The sequence below is a fragment of the Aureobasidium melanogenum genome (genome assembly GCF_000721775.1).
Source record: "Aureobasidium melanogenum CBS 110374 unplaced genomic scaffold scaffold_19, whole genome shotgun sequence".
In the NCBI taxonomy this organism is placed as follows: Eukaryota; Fungi; Ascomycota; class Dothideomycetes; order Dothideales; family Saccotheciaceae; genus Aureobasidium; species Aureobasidium melanogenum.
The window spans coordinates 22963-39822 of NW_024470071.1; the positions used below are offsets into that span (position 1 = coordinate 22963).

Sequence of the window (16860 nt, forward strand, 5' to 3'; positions counted from 1 at the left end):
ATGGATGGGTTGTGCGTCTAGAAGTGACAGCAAACATGAATAAACAAGGGCGTATATACAAGAGAGAAAGAACGAAAGGAGTAGGAAGTTCGCCGAGAGAGGGAGCTGGCAATGAACACGCAAGCTCCAGGCACAAGATTCAAGTTCGTGTCTGAGACCATCAACCTTTCCCCACACTGCCTGCTCCAAAAGCCACAGCGCCCAGCCACATCATCTCCCCTATTCTATAATTGTCCAGGATCCCCTTGGACATGAACAGCACAAGCACATCATCACTCCCGCAGATCCCTATCATCATCACTGCCACGCTGATTGCTTCCTATAACTAAGCCACTCTTTCCTCGCCATCCAGACTCGCACAAGATTAGCTATACACACACCGCTCATTCAAAACTCCCAACCCAGCCACATTGAAACTGTCTGCGCGCTTATCGCAGAGGCTTGGCCCTAAAGATCGAGACCCTCCCGCTGACGTTTCGGTCAAACACCTTCAGGGAAAAAGCAGGGCACACCTTGAAGCTTCAAGCTTGGCATACCGGAGAACAGGGTCTTGACCACGGCATTCTTTTTTGATAGCAGATAGCTCGCGTAACAAGGTGAATATGGTTCATGAGCATAATCTCGTCGTGAAAATAAAATGTTGGACATTGATCATATTGATCTCATCAAGTTTTGCTGCGACTGTGTGTTTGTGTGTGTGCGGGATAGGTGCACTGATAAACCGATGTTTTGCAGCCGAAGTTCAATCAAAAACACGTCGACGTACGGTCATCTATATACAGACTCTTGAAATCTGGCTACTTTTGGTCTGGTACCTCTGACGCTTCCTCTATTACTTCCTACCTCACTACCACTTCCATCTCCAGAATGTCTCGAAAACTCGGGAAGGTCAGGACTGCGCGCAGAAGGCGGCCGAGAGCGCGAAGACGGTCGATGTCCCTCACGTGCGATATGAGTCGCAAACAGTGGTGATACTGAAGGCATGAAGCCTGACTTTTGCGGGCTCGCTGATCGTGGATGGAGATGAGTGGCCGAACTCGATCTTCGCATGTCAACCTCGTCGTCAACCGGAGGGAAATATTCTCGCGGACTGGTCGGACCATATGATTTTCTGGAGCGTGAGCTCGGATCGTGATATGTCGGACTCGGTCTCAAGCTTGAAGGTTCGTGGTGGTGAGAACGATGGTGATGGTGTTCAGGTGGTGAATCTTGGAGAGATCCTCGTCGGCTGTATTGTCGGCCATCATCATCGTCAAAGTCTTGATAGTGGTGCTTGTCTGGTAAACTCTTGCGCCGACGGTGATCACGATCCTTGTCCTTTTCTTTGCTGGCTGCATGACCATCCCACAAGTGCGGACTTCCGACATTCTTGATGACATTGCCGAATGTCGATGCGACGCTCTTACTTCTGTTCACAAACGAGTCGCGAGGACTGAGCGGAGGTCTCCGACGGCTGCCATTTCGCACAAGACCAGGTCTGCCGTCTATCGTCCTAAAAAGAGGGTCGCGGAAGTATGCAATAGCAAAATTCTTATAATCAGGCGGTGACTCGTCATCAGTCAAAGCGTTGTCAGAATATCTGCTGATCTTGCGATGGTGTCTTGAAGTGTTAGGAGTGTCCGGTCGATCCTCGATGGGCTGGACTCGTATGCGCTCTTGCTCTTCAGCTTCGCGACGCAAACGGCTGCTCATGCCCTCGTACCACTCGACCATACTGGTGTCTGGGTGAGGAGGGAAACATGACCTTGGCAAGATCTTTGGAAATGACTCGCCGGTCTCCAGGTTCTTGATATCCCATTTCTGCACCGCCTGTCGCATAAATTCCGAGTGCTCGTCGGGTCCTAGTAGAAGCTGCACAGTCTGCCACATGATCCATCCTTCAACTTTCAATGATGGTACAACAGGATCAGCATAGCGATCTCCGAGATTGACTGGAGGTTGCAGACTGTGCAAGCAGCCGAGGTTCTTGTAGATGAATGCGATGGTCGAAGGAGGAGTCGAAAGAAACAGTGGGTCATAATTGCCGTTGACTGCTCGATAGAACTGAGCTATTTGAGAAGGAGTGAGATCTGGTGACTCTGATGGTTCAAATGTGGTTGTCTGCGATGGAGAATCAGATTGTGGATGGGCGATTGATGTCATCTTACCATGACTCACTATGAATTTATGTATGCCTCGGAGTAGATTCTTGAGCATATCAGTGCCTGTTCGATCTTGCTTGAAGAGATAGCCCCAGTATTGATAAGCCTCTTTCTGCTCAGCTTCGGAAGGAGGAGAAGCCATGATTGCAACGACCTTTCAAAGACTGGCGGATGTCCTAATTTATAGAGGTGGAAATATGACTTGTCAGGAATGCAAGCAAGACAGGAGTCAGAGTGACCCCTTGTCTCTGATTTGTGTCTTGATTTAACAAAGACTTGAGCCTTGTTATAGATTCGTCCCTGTTGTGCTTTTAAGCCGACGACTCAGCTGTGGCTGTGACAAGAAAAGCAACTTGGCGGGGACTGCAAGGTTGAAGGCTTCAGAAAGAGAGACTATATACACGCGTCGACTGTGAGCGATTGGTGGGCAATAAGGCAGCACTGCAGTCAATAGCGTGAGTAGATTGAGTGACTTTTACAGGCTAAACAAGTAAAGCGACCGGAACAAGCAGGCAGCAACGCGCAAAGTGGATCGTGGATCGTGAGTCGTAAAAGTCGTCGAGTCGTAGAAGAGACAGCGCAGCGAGTCGTCAGAGCGGCAGCAAGAATGAAGAGTGCGACGAAAGTGCAACAGCAGCACGAGGGCGCATGGCTCAAATTAAAGAAGCAACAGCAACAGCAGCAGCGCGTGCAGCCCAAGAAAGCGACAGGGACTCGTTCTTCTCCCGTCTCGCAGCGGTGAGCGTGACTTTCACCAGTCGCACGCGGATGCACAGTTAGAGTCACGTCGTGCAGAAAAGGCGCACACTTGGTGAAGAGACAGGACGATCTGACATCACCCCCCTGCGCGCGTGGTGCCCTGTGATTTGTCGATCCTGATATGCTCGTTGATCTCTGGCGCACGTCTTCATCTTATCTAATCAGTCCATCTGATCCATCCTCTGAAAAGCACTTTACGCGCTGACACGAAAGTCCAACGCGCTTGGGCCTCGTCGGGGGAAATGCAGCGAGGGTAAACAACAACGTCTGCCACACTTTGCGCTGTTGAAGCTGCACACACACCACACATCACATCATGGACGGCCTTCAATTACGAGATGAGGCGGTGCGCGACCGCATCAGAGCTGCTGAGGAGTTCCTCGACCCAAGTATGCCGCTGTCCCTCGCCTGCAACCACACACAAGCGCTAATCTTGTTGCGCCAGATGACCCCCGAGCACGCAGTTACAGAGCAGACATCCTCGTCATGCTTGGTCGCTCATCACGGCGACTTGCTGTCTCCCTTGATGAGATTCGCAAGCACAGCACAGAGATGGCCGAGGGCATCCTCAACCAGCCTTTTGACTTTTCCCAAGCCTTCGACCGCGCCGTCAAGAACATTGTCAACACCCTCCCAGGCAGGCCACCCCACGAGACTGACCCAGACACCATGTACTACTGCGCTTTTTACGGCAGCTTCGGACAATTCGCTACCAATCCTCGTACCCTGAGCTCTCAGCACCTCAACCACATGGTCTCGCTGGAAGGCATCGTCACAAAGTGCTCCCTGGTCCGCCCAAAGGTCGTCAAGAGTGTGCATTACAACGAGAACAAGTCTTCCTTCCACTTCCGCGAGTACAGGGATCAGACCATGACCATGAACGGCGCCGCTAGCACCTCCGTCTACCCCACCGAGGACGACGAGGGCAACCCGCTTGTCACTGAATACGGCTTCTGCACCTACCGCGACCACCAGACCATCTCCATCCAAGAAATGCCCGAACGCGCCCCTGCAGGTCAGCTTCCCCGAAGTGTCGATGTCATCATGGACGACGATATGGTCGACAAAGTCAAGCCCGGTGATCGCATTCAGCTTGTCGGTATCTACAGATCGCTCGGAAACCGCAACGCTGGTTCTGGCAGCTCCACCTTCCGCACTCTGGTTCTCGCAAACAACATCATTCTCCTCTCGTCAAAGTCTGGCGGTGGCATCGCTCAAGCCACAATCACAGATACCGACATCAGAAACATCAACAGAATCTCAAAACAGCGCAGAGTCTTTGACCTGCTCTCTCAATCCTTGGCTCCCAGTATTTACGGCCACGACTACATCAAGAAGGCTATTCTGCTCATGCTTCTTGGAGGTATGGAGAAGAACTTGGACAACGGCACACATTTGAGAGGAGACATCAACATCCTGATGGTTGGCGACCCATCTACTGCAAAGTCGCAACTCCTCCGCTTTGTCCTCAACACGGCTCCACTAGCAATTGCCACGACTGGTCGTGGTTCTTCCGGTGTTGGTCTGACGGCTGCAGTCACGTCCGACAAGGAGACTGGTGAACGCAGACTTGAGGCTGGTGCCATGGTTCTTGCCGATCGTGGTGTTGTCTGTATCGATGAGTTTGACAAGATGTCAGACGTTGATCGTGTCGCCATCCACGAAGTCATGGAACAGCAGACTGTCACTATTGCCAAAGCTGGTATTCATACTTCCCTCAACGCCCGCTGTTCAGTCGTCGCAGCTGCCAACCCTATTTACGGTCAATACGACACTCACAAGGATCCTCACCGCAACATTGCTCTGCCCGACTCTCTGCTGTCTCGTTTCGATTTGCTGTTCATAGTGACAGACGATATCGAGGATGTCAGAGACAGACAAGTGTCCGAGCACGTTCTCCGCATGCACAGATACCGCCAGCCAGGATTAGAAGAGGGCGCTCCTGTCCGCGAACAAGCAACACAATCTCTTGGTGTAGGTCTCGAAGAAGAGGCTGAAGCTGACAAGACTTCTGAGATTTACGAAAAGTACAACGTCATGCTTCATGCAGGTGTCACTGTCACAGTTGGCCGGGGTTCTGGTCGCAAGGTCGAAGTCCTCAGCATTCCCTTCATCAAGAAGTACATTCAATACGCCAAGTCAAGAATCAAGCCTGTCCTCACTTCTGGAGCTGCCAACCACATCATCGCAACTTACTCTGCTCTGCGCAACGACGAGATCGAGAGCAACCAGCGCAAGACTTCGCCAATGACTGCCCGTACACTGGAGACCCTTATCCGTTTGAGTACTGCACACGCCAAGTCACGCCTCTCAAATCGTGTTGAACAGAAGGACGCCGAGGTCGCCGAGGGCATTCTTCGTTTCGCTCTCTTCAAGGAAGTCGCAGAGGATGAACGCAGAAAGCGCAGAAAGACTCGCGCAACCACCGAGCCTCTATCTTCAGATGAAGATGACTCGTCTGATGATGAGGACATGGATGCAACAACCACAAACCGCAGCTCTACACGTCGTGGCACCACACCAGCAAGGAGGAGTGCAAGAAGGACACCTGCAAATGGAGATGATCATAGTGCTTCCGGCGCTCTACCAGACGGCGAAGATGAAGATCTATACAATGCCACACCGAAGGCTACCAGAACAAGACAAACACAATCTTCGGCACCACCACCCTCATCCTCACAATTCTCTCTCGCATCCTCCCGTCCTGCGTCACAACTTCTGGAGTCACAATCGCAGTCCGCCGCTCCTGAGACTCAAGAAATTGAGGGGACGCAAGAAGAGGGCATCTCCAGCCAACGTCTCCAAGTGTTCCAACAAGCGCTTGGACAGCTCATTGATTCACCGTTGTTTGCCAACGATGCGGCGGATCTGTATCCTCTGATGGAGGCTGTCAACGCGAGGTTGCCTGGTAGAGAAGCGCAGTTTGGCGAGCAAGAGGCCGAGCAAGCGCTTGTAGAGTTGAACGACGCCAATAAGATCATGTACAGTGGTGGCATCATCTACAAGATCTAGGACTTGACGGAAATGAATCGGTCTGGGGTGTTTTGGCGTCGAACTGGATGTATGGAACCCATAGGAAATGTGTTTAGATAATGTTCAACGATGTCTTTTCTTCTTTCGACGCACATAACCAGGAATGATGAGCAATTCCAGTGATGTAGGCTGTATCGTAAATTGTGTAGGCCATCATTGCTGGACCATTCTCTTGATGCGGTCGAGCAGGACTGTGCTCTCTCTGCCCAGCTTCCTCTGGCCGTTCTTGCCTCCGCTCCTTGCCTTTGCCATAGCCTTTCTAAACCTTTCTCTTTCTTCCATCTTCTCAGCTCTTTCCTTTTGAGCCTTTTCGTATGCAGCACGACGTTCCTCAGCTTCTCTCTTCTTGCGCTGAGCGGCACGGTGTTCTTTTGCAAAGGGAATGATTTTCTGGCGGCGACTGTGGTGGATTCCTGATAAGTTTGAAGTTGTGCTCTCTGCCGGTGCATCTTGCACAGGGGCTGGAGATGCAGGTTTGTGTTTCGGTTTTGCTTGTCGCGGTGCTGTCACCTCCTCTTCAGCGTCGTCTGTATCGTTTGCGTCTTCTTCTGGCGAGTCTTGTTCATCGTCGTCGGTGTTTGCATATGTGGATGGTCGTTTAGGCTGCCCATCATCTCCGGTCTGAGCTTTTTGCTTTGCATACTCCTTCTTTAGTTTTGCCTTTTCGATCAGATTGCGCTTGATTTGAATTGCTGTAAGATAAAGTGTCAGCGATTGGTGGCGCAGGGTGTAATGCGGATGTGCGTACTCTTGCGGCGGTGGGTGCCGTCGGGCAGGTTCTGAGGGCCGACGACAAAGCCCTTTTTGTGTTTCTTTGCGGCGCGGTCGGTGGATGCATCGTCGCGAAGGCGTTTTGAGACTGCCATGGTTGTGTGTATTGTGGATGTGTTGTGGTGGCTATGGTTGTGGTGAAGCTTTCTTTGGTGATCAGGTTCAACAAGAATGCGGGGAAGTCGTGGATTTTTCTTCCTGGGCATTGCGGGAAAGAAAAAACGGCGGCCCCGCCGGCGCTTGATGAGGCTTCGATTGTCGATGGCATCAGATGACTCGCATCGGCCCTGACGACGAGTCTTTTCTTTTCTCTCCAACCTACAGTGACTGCTGCTTATCGACCTCTACACCTGCGACACTCTAAGACCCGACAACTCTCTCTCCTCGGCGACATTGTCTCTCCTCTTTCCTCTGGTTTCTGTCCGAGGCTGCGCACATCATCCTGACGTCGGCCAATTCTTTTCTTCAGGCCGTGTAACCATCAGGGTCTTTGACCGAGACATCTTCGGCTCTCACCGCCCGGACAAAAGACGACACACGACACTCGCTCCTTCCCTCCTTGAGCACTTTCCTCAATCACACGCAGCTTGGAGCTGGCCAAATGTGCTCTGAGCTGCAGAATGCCCCATTCCAAACACGACAGCCCCGACAATAACCCCGTCCATAACCACCACCACCACCAAATCTTCAACCCCTTCTTCACCCCCGACGCCCGACATGGCTTCGACCGCCAAATCAACGACAGGCAGGATATCATCAGGCGGCTGAAGACAAGAGGCAATGTCGACCCGGATGAAGACCGCCCGCCCTCGCCCACCACAATCCCCCTGCATCATGACACCAACGCACTCGGTCTCGATATTCCTCGGCCACGATCCGCCTTGCACCGCGGCGACTTTAGAGAAGACGACGACCATCAACATACCATCGCCACATCTCCCATAGTCCCATGGCACGCTCAGACGCAGCTTCTACAAAGGCCCAGAGCCGCATCTCAGGCTTCGTTATCTGGCAGTTTTTCTTATCAGCCCCCCACAAGCCCGCTCGTCCACCAAGCCAACGCCAATGACATGCCCGACCACGACTCGCCTCATTTTACACCCACACGATCCTCGCATCTCCCTTTGCATCGCCATTCATCATTACGCGCTTTCCCTTACCAAGCACACCAACCCCGTCGCTCCATCGGTTCAATCTCGTATCTATCACAATCTCCCTTCCCTTCGAGCCGACGTCCTTCAATCTCGGATGCATCACCTCTACAACATGCTCCCATGGTCGGTTCATACGAGGAGAGCATTCTCAGAGGCCGCATGTCTACCACTCCTTCAAAACCTCTAGACTTTGTCGCTCAGATCGGTGTCCTTGGAAAAGGTGATTGCAAGCCGAGTCTCAAATGCCCACCTCACGTCTCTGTACCCTTTCCTGCTGTCTTCTATAGCTACGCCTCTGGTACAACCACTGACCCGGAACCGAGTCCTTATGTTGGCATGCTTGACTTGGAAAACACCTTGAAAAAGCCTGACGACCCTGAAGCTGCTGCCACGCGGAGACGGCGAAAACATCACCATGATCAGGAACACAGTAGAAATGCTTCTGAGCACCTGGCTGCAACCAGCAACCTGGAACACGATCAAGCAAGTCGACGTCAACATAAGTTGCACAAACGCACGAGTACAGCAGCTCCTGCCGGTTCATACCGCATCCCCGAGATTGGTCAACTGCAAATTGTCATCAAGAACCCCAACAAGACCGCTGTCAAGCTCTTTCTGGTTCCTTACGATCTCTCCGACATGCCTCCCGGCACAAAGACGTTCATTCGTCAACGTTCCTACACTGCTGGCCCCATCATTGATCAACCCATCTCTAATCTGACTCGATTCCCGGACGCCGGTATTCACGAGAAGCCAGTTCTTAGGTATCTGATTCACTTGAATATTTGCTCGACGCAAAAGGGGCGGTACTATCTCTACGGCGGTATCAGAGTGGTCTTTGCCAATCGTGTGCCGGATGGAAAGGAAAAGCTGCGTACCGAAATGTCAACGCCCGAACCCAGGTTCTCTATCTGGAAGCCAGCTTCCACTACCACAGATGTCGCCGATGTGGCAGCCAAAGCAAAGGCAGATGCAAAAAGACGCCGCAGTGCTGTCTTCCCTTCGCATGCTTCATCTTTCGACATGTTCCCTCAGCCTTCTTCTGGTTCCGTTGATAGTACGACGTCATTCCAGCGTCTGTCCTTCCGAGACCGTCACTCGCATCTTCCAACACTGGAGAGCCGACCAGCGAGTCGAAGCGATATGGATATCGAGACTGAACCTACCAACACCTCCTTCCAGAACCCTGCCTGGCAAAGAGAAGAACGAAGTGAAGAAGCCTTCGTGTTTGGCAGACGGGATGGAAATGTTGACACGAGGGCAAGACAGGAGAGTTTGCTGTCTAGGAAACTGAGGGACTTGGAAGTTAGAGGCCGCAAGTGATGATGGTGTATATCTTTTCGAGTATGTTCTTTTCGCGCTGGCAGCGAAGCATTTTGGTCGGATGGAGTTGGATTTTGGCTGGGCTGGGTAAATATACATGAGGCATATGGATTGGCGCAACCTTTCATGGAGTCAGGGCTTTTGGGCGTTCAAGAAGATCAAGAAATGTTTCTCAATCTAGTATCCAAGATATTCTCTGTTTTTTTTCGCTACTTGCTTGGATTCCTTTTGTCGCTGAAATCAAGCTTCGTTTCTGTGACTAGTCAGAGCTACTATTTTTTTCCGGGATCCGTGAGATGCACTGGAGTGATTTGTTTTAGTTTCTTTTCGGAAAGAGCGTCCATCAAGGCCCAGATGTTGCAGCTGTCTCCGAGTTAAGATTGCGGGCTTGACCTTGGGCGGTTCAACCCGCTCGTTTGTAACGGCCTCTAATGGATCGTGAAACCTCTTTCCCGTCGTCTCTTTCCCATACATTTTCCAACCATTCGTTGCAGCTGGCGCCCCATCCAGAGAGGAATGCGCTTCGAGTTCAAGTCAGCGCTCCTCTATGATTCAGGGACGCAAGATCACAAGGTGATTTTGTATCTCAAGAATGGTGATTTAAGGACACCTACTAGACTGTCCACACGCAAGGCTTGCTGCTTCTTTTCTACAGTATCTGCTTTTCACTGCCATGGACGGAGCCTAATCTTAGCACTACGGTCATAGATCTTCGTTGAACACAATTTCTCCATTTGAGCTTCTCAAGACAATCGTGCGAAAAAAGGCATGAGCAGCCGACTGCTGTAGCGAGTCCAGTCGCTCACAGCATTTTGCCGGTTCATGCTATTAGGATCCGAAACCGAATCGAGCTAACTCCACACAATGCCGCTCAACTAGGCATGCTTATACCATGGGCCTGCGAAACCTAGCTAGTCATGACCCTTTGTCAGCTTTTTGAATCCGCTTCCTTCGCCGGCACTTGTGATAGGGTAATTGGCATCTGCTGTGCATATAGATGCCGGTTCTGCGCCATCCTTTGTATGCTTTCTAGCTCTTCGATTGATTTACGTTCATCTAAATCATGCACGTGCATTCGGCAGTCCGTTCCCTATCATAACCCTCTTTCACAGCTCCTCGACAGAGAACCACCACCTGTTTGTGAGCTGGTTCTGACTCTTGATCTGAGCTCGGTCACCCCGATACCTGGCTTGCAAAACTACAGCACTCCGCTCTACGACAACATGGAGTCTCGCATGGTTTCCAGACAAGGAAGCGTCCAGACTTCGACAGAACTCAAGACCTACCCGACACACGCTGGAGCTCTGGTTGCAATCTCTGTGACCTTCTTGACCATCACAATCTTCTTCGCCTCTCTACGCTTCTTTGTTCGAGGCTACATGATCAAGAGTTTGGGATGGGACGACTGGTTGATCCTGCTTGCACTCGCTAGCTTCGTCTGTCAAGCTTCCTTCCTCATTCACCTCGCATGGATGGAAGAGCACTTGAATCTGACTTTCATCAGACCTCTTGCGAATGCCCTGGAAGTAGGTGAGCACAACACAAAAATAGTGTGACACTGCTGACGATTCACCTACAGTATGTCGTTTTGGAACTCGCATTCTACATCATGACCTCACTGTTCCTAAAACTCTCTCTGGCAGTCTTTTTCTTGCGGATTGTAAGCCTGCTCATTCATCCGGTTCTTCCTCATCTGTGCTGACTGTATACATGATAAGGTCGTTGCTAAATGGCAGAGATACATCATCATCGTAGGCACCTCTATATTCTGCCTCTTCACACTTGCCTTCTTCTTTATCGCAGTCTTCCAGTGTGGACCTCCCTCTCAATTCCTCCTCAACAACGCCAAAGGAAAATGTCTTCCTTGGAGCGTCACTGGACCTCTGAACTATATCCATGGGACTTTGAATGCCATCACCGATTGGATCTTCGTCTCTTTGCCGATACTTGTTATTCGTAACGCCAATATGAACCGTAAAGGCAAGGCCTCAGTCATCGGCGTGCTTGCGATCGGCGTCTTGGGCTCTGTGGCATCAATCGTTCGACTCTATTACATCAAGGACATTCATCCCCGAGCATCTAGCGCAACCGAATTTTTCTCCAAAGCTGCGACAATTGCTATCGTTAGTATTATTGAATTGGGCTTGGGAATTACAGCAGCGTGTCTTGCAACACTAAGACCATTGTTCAAAACTTTGCTGGATTATTCGCGTAATGAGTACACGAGGGGATCTGGCAAGGACAAATCTTCTGCTATGGAGCGTGGAGGCACAAAGAGCAGCAACTCTGCGCTTCAATCTTCTCGCCACAGAAACCAAGGGTTTACGCAATATGGCTTTGAGGTCAATGACATGATTCCCGGCAAACATGACGTACACGTGGAATTGCACGCTCTGCCTTGTGGTCGAGTGTCTTCTTCTGATTCTGAGGAGGTGATAGAGCAAGCTCAGACTGTGGTACACGAACGACGCGGATCGCAGGATGATCTGCTTGCCGAGCAAAAAGACGATAAGCAGGAGAACTAGAGTGCTTCCACCTGGAACACCAAAAAATGTCAAAAAGACCAGTGCTGCATCGACTTAGCGGGTTCTTGGGTATTGCGGGTGTATATCATTGTCCAGTCAACGATACGAAACTGTGCAACAAAGGCAAGCACGATGCGCAGAGGGCCTGCTTGAATTCTCGTCCATCAAACAATGACAACATTCAACAAACTGCTGGGAAAGAGCGAAACGTCGCGTGACTCTTTCCATCACAGCAACCTCATTCTCCTTTATTTATGCCATTATCGCATCCATCACACATTGAACGCAAAAAAGACTGCTGAGTCAAATTCGGGGCCGAAAAGAAGCAAAAGAATCACTATCATGACCAGGCTGCGTTCATGCAAGCCACTCATGCAGTCAGCACAACAAGAACCAGGATCATTTCCAATCAGCAACAAGTTTTTGTCAAGCCACGACTATATTACACTCAAGTCTGTGCAAGGCTATCTCAGCAATAGTTTTGCGCCTGCATGAAAGATCGGAAGTTGTTGCAGATAAAGAGTCGCATCAGAATGGGCAACACGCAAGAAGTTCAGCCTCACAGTCTGGAGCAACATCGGTCGAGAACTGGTAAGACAGGCGGCGCGTAGGATATATGCTGCGCTTCTTCCCATCCATTTCAAGTCGATAGTTCAGTAAAGCTGCAACCATGGAGCGCTACGGCCCCGATGATTTTGGCGATCACCCTTTGCATTCACTCATTGGATCATCTGGCACGTATACCGGGCAAAAAGGTTTCTCGAGCCCTGTTCATGTCGAGCTTGACAACGAAGAGCAAGATACTGAGGATCAATGCTCAGATATTGGTGCTGCTCGACCCCGGCATCATCTCACCATTCCGATGCGAACCTTTCGGCACCACGACGTTGGTACATCCGAGAGCTCTCGTAATCTGTTGTCTGGCCTCAACTACAGCATTGATACACCTGATACGGCGAACAGCGGCCTGCATACGGCGGAGACTCATAGTATTTCGAACCCAAAAGTAAAGTCGACTTTCATCCAAAGACTACCTTGGCTGGTTGTCCTATCCTTCTTGGGTAGCTTGACGTGTACCGCTTTGTCCGTCTATATTCTGGTTGCATCGGATCAGATGCCTCAGGACGCTTGGTCCGTTCAGCCATCGGTCTATCTCGCCGTGCTCGCTCCTCTTGGTAATCTTTCACTTCGATATTGCCTCTCGCAGGGACTGATCAACGATTGGTGGAACCTTGCAAGCCGCAAGACAACACTCGAAGCACTTCACAATCACTGGGACCACGGTACAAGTATCGTGTCTGCTGCAACTTCTTTCAGCACGTTCGACAAGATTTCTGCCGCAAAGATTCTCATCGCCGCTACGTTTGCAGTCAATCCATTGCTGCAACGCGCGTCTCGACCATACAATATGCTCGCGGTCGCGAACGTGACCGTGCCTTTTCAGCTAGGAAGTATTGAATCTTCGTTTCAGTACTTGAATTTCGGACCGAGCACATTCTACAGCGATGCACTCTCACCACCTATGGTCGAAATTATGCGAAACTACACCAATCGGACTCCCATCACCAATCAATTGGGAGGATGTCCTGGAAATTGTACAGGCACAGTAAGAGCTCCTGGGTTCACCTCAAACTGCTCCAGGGATCAGGAGAACTATGTAATCAGACAGCCAATGCTCGTTCCGGACAAAGTTGTGTTCCAGACAAGTACCGCCTACAACATGTTGAGCAACGACTCAGAAATACTCAATGAGGCCAATCCCTACCGCTTGAGCCTTCAAGCCTTCTATGCGTGGACGAAACTCAAAGACGACGACGATGACGCTCAGCTTAATGCATCCAAGCGAAGTTGCCATGGTGTCTCAACTTCGGTTATGTGCGTTATGGCTCCCGTTGTCATAGATTACCCGGTTGTGCTTAGCGATAACATAACCTCTGTTGCCACACGCCCTTCCCAAGTCAATGTTGTCCATACTGATGTTGATTCCTACGATACGAATAATCCCCGTCTGGTGCATGGACTGCTCGGACTGTTCAAAGCTGTCAACAATATAGTACAATCAAATGTGACCATGTCAAGTTCCGGAGGGGAACTCCAGTACTCTGGTCAGGGTTCATTCTCATATTTTTACACGACTCATACGCTGGATGGGGATCAGTTCACCTGTGAGGTAAGCGCTGCAGATCCCACCGACGACATGCTTGCTATCTTCAATGAGGTCATGTTTCGGACCTCACTGGCAGCTGCGGGTAACTCCTCAAATATTTCCCTCGTAACAAACTATACTATGAATGCCACTGAGCTGGTCATTGTGTACGACTCTCGGTACAAGTATCTGGTCGCTGCTACCATCATCTCCCTGCTGGCATGCTGCTCTGTACTACCTACATTTGATGGCTATTGGAGGCTGGATCGACCGTATTCGTTGAGTCCTATCGAGATTGCGAAAGCATTCGATGCTCCTTTGCTGCGTTCATCGGGGAAGGGTACCTCGGATCTGCCTGTGGATAAGCTGGTCAAGCATGTGGGAACTACTCAGGCGCAATATGTTGCTATAACGGACACAGACGGAGAAGATATCAAGCTGCGTGAGAGGAAGTTTGCCATCCCTGGAGAGGCGTGAGTCTTTGATCAGACCTGTACGCATAATGTTATGCTGTTGTACACTTCCTCTAATGGGTCTCCTGCTTTTACCATTATATTGATTGATTGTACAAACAACCGTTTCTGCATCTGCCTACCCATCTGGTGATCCTACATCGTCCATCACTTCACCTCAATATGTTCGAGCCATACTTGCCCTCTCGATCGCATCTCGAGCCATCACACAAGAGAAAAGCATCCTGTCGGATCGCTGCATCATCCGGGCGACACATTCCCAAGATCTCTAAGCACAACAGTCTCAGTCCCCATACCGCGTTCTGCCGCAATTCAAGATCGCTCTTCTTCCCAAGTAACGTAAGAACGACAACCAACATGCTGAGACAGTGGTGGCGATGGATGGAATCCATGGAATTTTGGTCAATTCCAACTCCATTTGGAATAGGCCTTTTTCCAACTCCATTTATTCCATGGAATTGAGTGGATTCCATGGTATTCCATAGCTCCATGGAATAGATGGATTCCAAATGGAATTCCATAGCTTGGTCAGGGTTGTCCTGTCAGTCTATAGCTTGAAGTACTCAAGCTTTATTGCAATAATCAAAAAAACCTTCAACACACGACAACACCTTATTTTATAGTTAAATACCATCAAACTCAATTGTATCATAAATATACTGCTATTCTTTAAGCTATTAAACAATATAACACTATACTTAAAGGCAACAAGGGTCATTTTAGGGAGCACATGCCCCTAGTTAGGGTGGTTAGGTTAGCAACCAACCTTAGGCTTTAATAACCCCCTTAATCGCCCTCCATCTTTTTTCAACCCCCTTAACTCCCTTAACCCCCTATTAACTACCTAGGGCTACTATCCCCACACTCCGCTTTTGGTTATGAATTAAGCTCATAAGCTCTCTTACACGCTCCGAGTTTAGTTGTGAATTAAGCTTATAAGCCAATTTTAAAGGTAACCATACTCCGATTTTGGCTGTGAAATAAGCTTATAAGCTATTTCATAAGGTGACCATGCTCCGAGTTAAACTCATAACCATTAATATTAGGCAGTTACTTTCTTATCTAACTTAACAAATTCATAAGTATTAGGCAATAGCGCTTATGATCACTTAAGCTTCTTAATCACTAGCTTCTAATCTTAAGTATATAAACCTTCTTCTCTTCCATATTAAACCTCTTCCACTTCCTTAACATTCCCTCTTCCTTCTTTAACACCTTCCCTTCCTACTTCCATCTTACATAACCTCTTCTATCTTACATAACCTCTTCCATCTTATATAACTTCTTTAACCTTCTACAACTCCACTTATAATTAATTAATTCTTTACACAATGGCTCTTATTCTACGCGATACTAGCTATGCTGCTATAGGTTCTAGCCGTAGTAGTAGTGGTAGCGGCAGCAAGCCCCCTTATAAGCCTAGTAACAACTTAAACTCTGGTTATAGAGTTTAACTATTTAATGAGCTTGACTTAATTAACTACTATAAGCAATCATCATAACTTCCTCTCACCTTAAACTTAACTAACTTTAAATAGTGGAATTAGAGCTAGCCTAGGACTTTGCATTTGCTACTTAATTCTTAAGATCTTTACGCGCTTGTGAAGGTGACAACTTAAAAGCAGCCAGCTTTTAGGGAACTTAAATGGATTGCTTTATTAACAATGTTAACAACTCCCTAGATATTACTAATAACTTTAGATTCCGCACTAGCAAAGAGACCTTTATAGCTAGCAAAGGTGCCTACTATCTTCTAACAACTCTTACATCTAGAGCTCGTAACCGTGTTATTCATAATGGCAATAGAGCTTATAAAGCTTGTCAAAAAGGCTCTAGACGCTTTATAGAATGCATCACTATTATAGATGGTAAGGGCAACTTGTTCTATGGTTCTTATACTAACTATACCTTTAGCAACTAGTATAAGAAGTGTAGCTTCTATGACAATAGTAAGTTTGACAACTAACATCCTTATTAAATAACTTAAACTAACCTTATATAATAGCTAGCAAGTCCTATACTTAAGGTAGAAATAAGGGCAAGTAACCTAGATGTTTAGCCTCTCTAAGAGCTAGACCTTTAACTTAATCTCGCCGCCGCCGTTTAACTCCTCTCTACTAACCCACTACTTTAAGACCTAACTTCCTAGTTACTGTTATTGCTCCCTTAGTTTAACCTACTAGAACTAGTCGTCATATTAGAATCCCTATGGTTAATCCTTAAGAAGATTTAGTTGCTTACATCTATGATGTTAGCTATAGAGTTACCTAGTACTTAAGTGCCTTAATGACTCTCTAAGCCCGCTTAAATGCTAGCTATGATGTTGCAGCAGATGATTTCCTTAAGACTTAGAATAATAATGAGTTTGACTTAGATTAAGGGCTTAAAAGTAGAGAAGTTAATATAGGATAGGAAGTTACTTTGATGGTTTTAAGCTTTAAGATGTTTAAGGGCTTTAAGGGTAGAGAAGTTAATGCTAGACAGGAAGTTATTTTAATGGTTTTAAGCCTTAAGAATGTTTAAGGGCTTTAAGGG

The 16860-nt window shown here is 48.7% G+C and overlaps 6 protein-coding genes across 6 annotated transcripts; 4 read left to right on the forward strand and 2 right to left on the reverse strand.

The window, feature by feature from the left end:
• Positions 1–1428: 1428 nt before the first annotated feature.
• On the reverse strand, positions 1429–2283 carry M437DRAFT_54369 (uncharacterized protein; the record flags this gene model as incomplete). The annotated part of the gene is made up of 2 exons (XM_041022675.1): positions 1429–2100; positions 2158–2283. Coding segments are annotated over 2 exons (798 nt in total), but the record flags the coding sequence as incomplete, so codon positions are not given.
• Positions 2284–3216: 933 nt separating this feature from the next.
• Positions 3217–5912, forward strand: M437DRAFT_54121 (DNA replication licensing factor mcm3; the record flags this gene model as incomplete). Its single annotated transcript, XM_041022636.1, has 2 exons — positions 3217–3289; positions 3346–5912. The coding sequence occupies 2 exons, from the start codon at positions 3217–3219 to the stop codon at positions 5910–5912; spliced, it is 2640 nt and encodes an 879-aa protein (XP_040877479.1).
• A 174-nt stretch (positions 5913–6086) lies between these two features.
• On the reverse strand, positions 6087–6799 carry M437DRAFT_54253 (uncharacterized protein; the record flags this gene model as incomplete). Its single annotated transcript, XM_041022654.1, has 2 exons — positions 6087–6625; positions 6682–6799. The coding sequence occupies 2 exons, from the start codon at positions 6797–6799 to the stop codon at positions 6087–6089; spliced, it is 657 nt and encodes a 218-aa protein (XP_040877480.1).
• A 525-nt stretch (positions 6800–7324) lies between these two features.
• M437DRAFT_77201 (uncharacterized protein) lies at positions 7325–9181 on the forward strand (the record flags this gene model as incomplete). Its single annotated transcript, XM_041026757.1, has 1 exon — positions 7325–9181. One exon carries the CDS (start codon positions 7325–7327, stop codon positions 9179–9181), a length of 1857 nt encoding a protein of 618 aa, XP_040877481.1.
• Positions 9182–10485: 1304 nt separating this feature from the next.
• M437DRAFT_19625 (uncharacterized protein) lies at positions 10486–11373 on the forward strand (the record flags this gene model as incomplete). Its single annotated transcript, XM_041018991.1, has 3 exons — positions 10486–10731; positions 10761–10841; positions 10900–11373. Coding segments are annotated over 3 exons (801 nt in total), but the record flags the coding sequence as incomplete, so codon positions are not given.
• A 1003-nt stretch (positions 11374–12376) lies between these two features.
• Positions 12377–14329, forward strand: M437DRAFT_68009 (uncharacterized protein; the record flags this gene model as incomplete). The annotated part of the gene is made up of 1 exon (XM_041025036.1): positions 12377–14329. The coding sequence occupies one exon, from the start codon at positions 12377–12379 to the stop codon at positions 14327–14329; it is 1953 nt and encodes a 650-aa protein (XP_040877483.1).
• Between the last annotated feature and the right edge of the window lie 2531 nt (positions 14330–16860).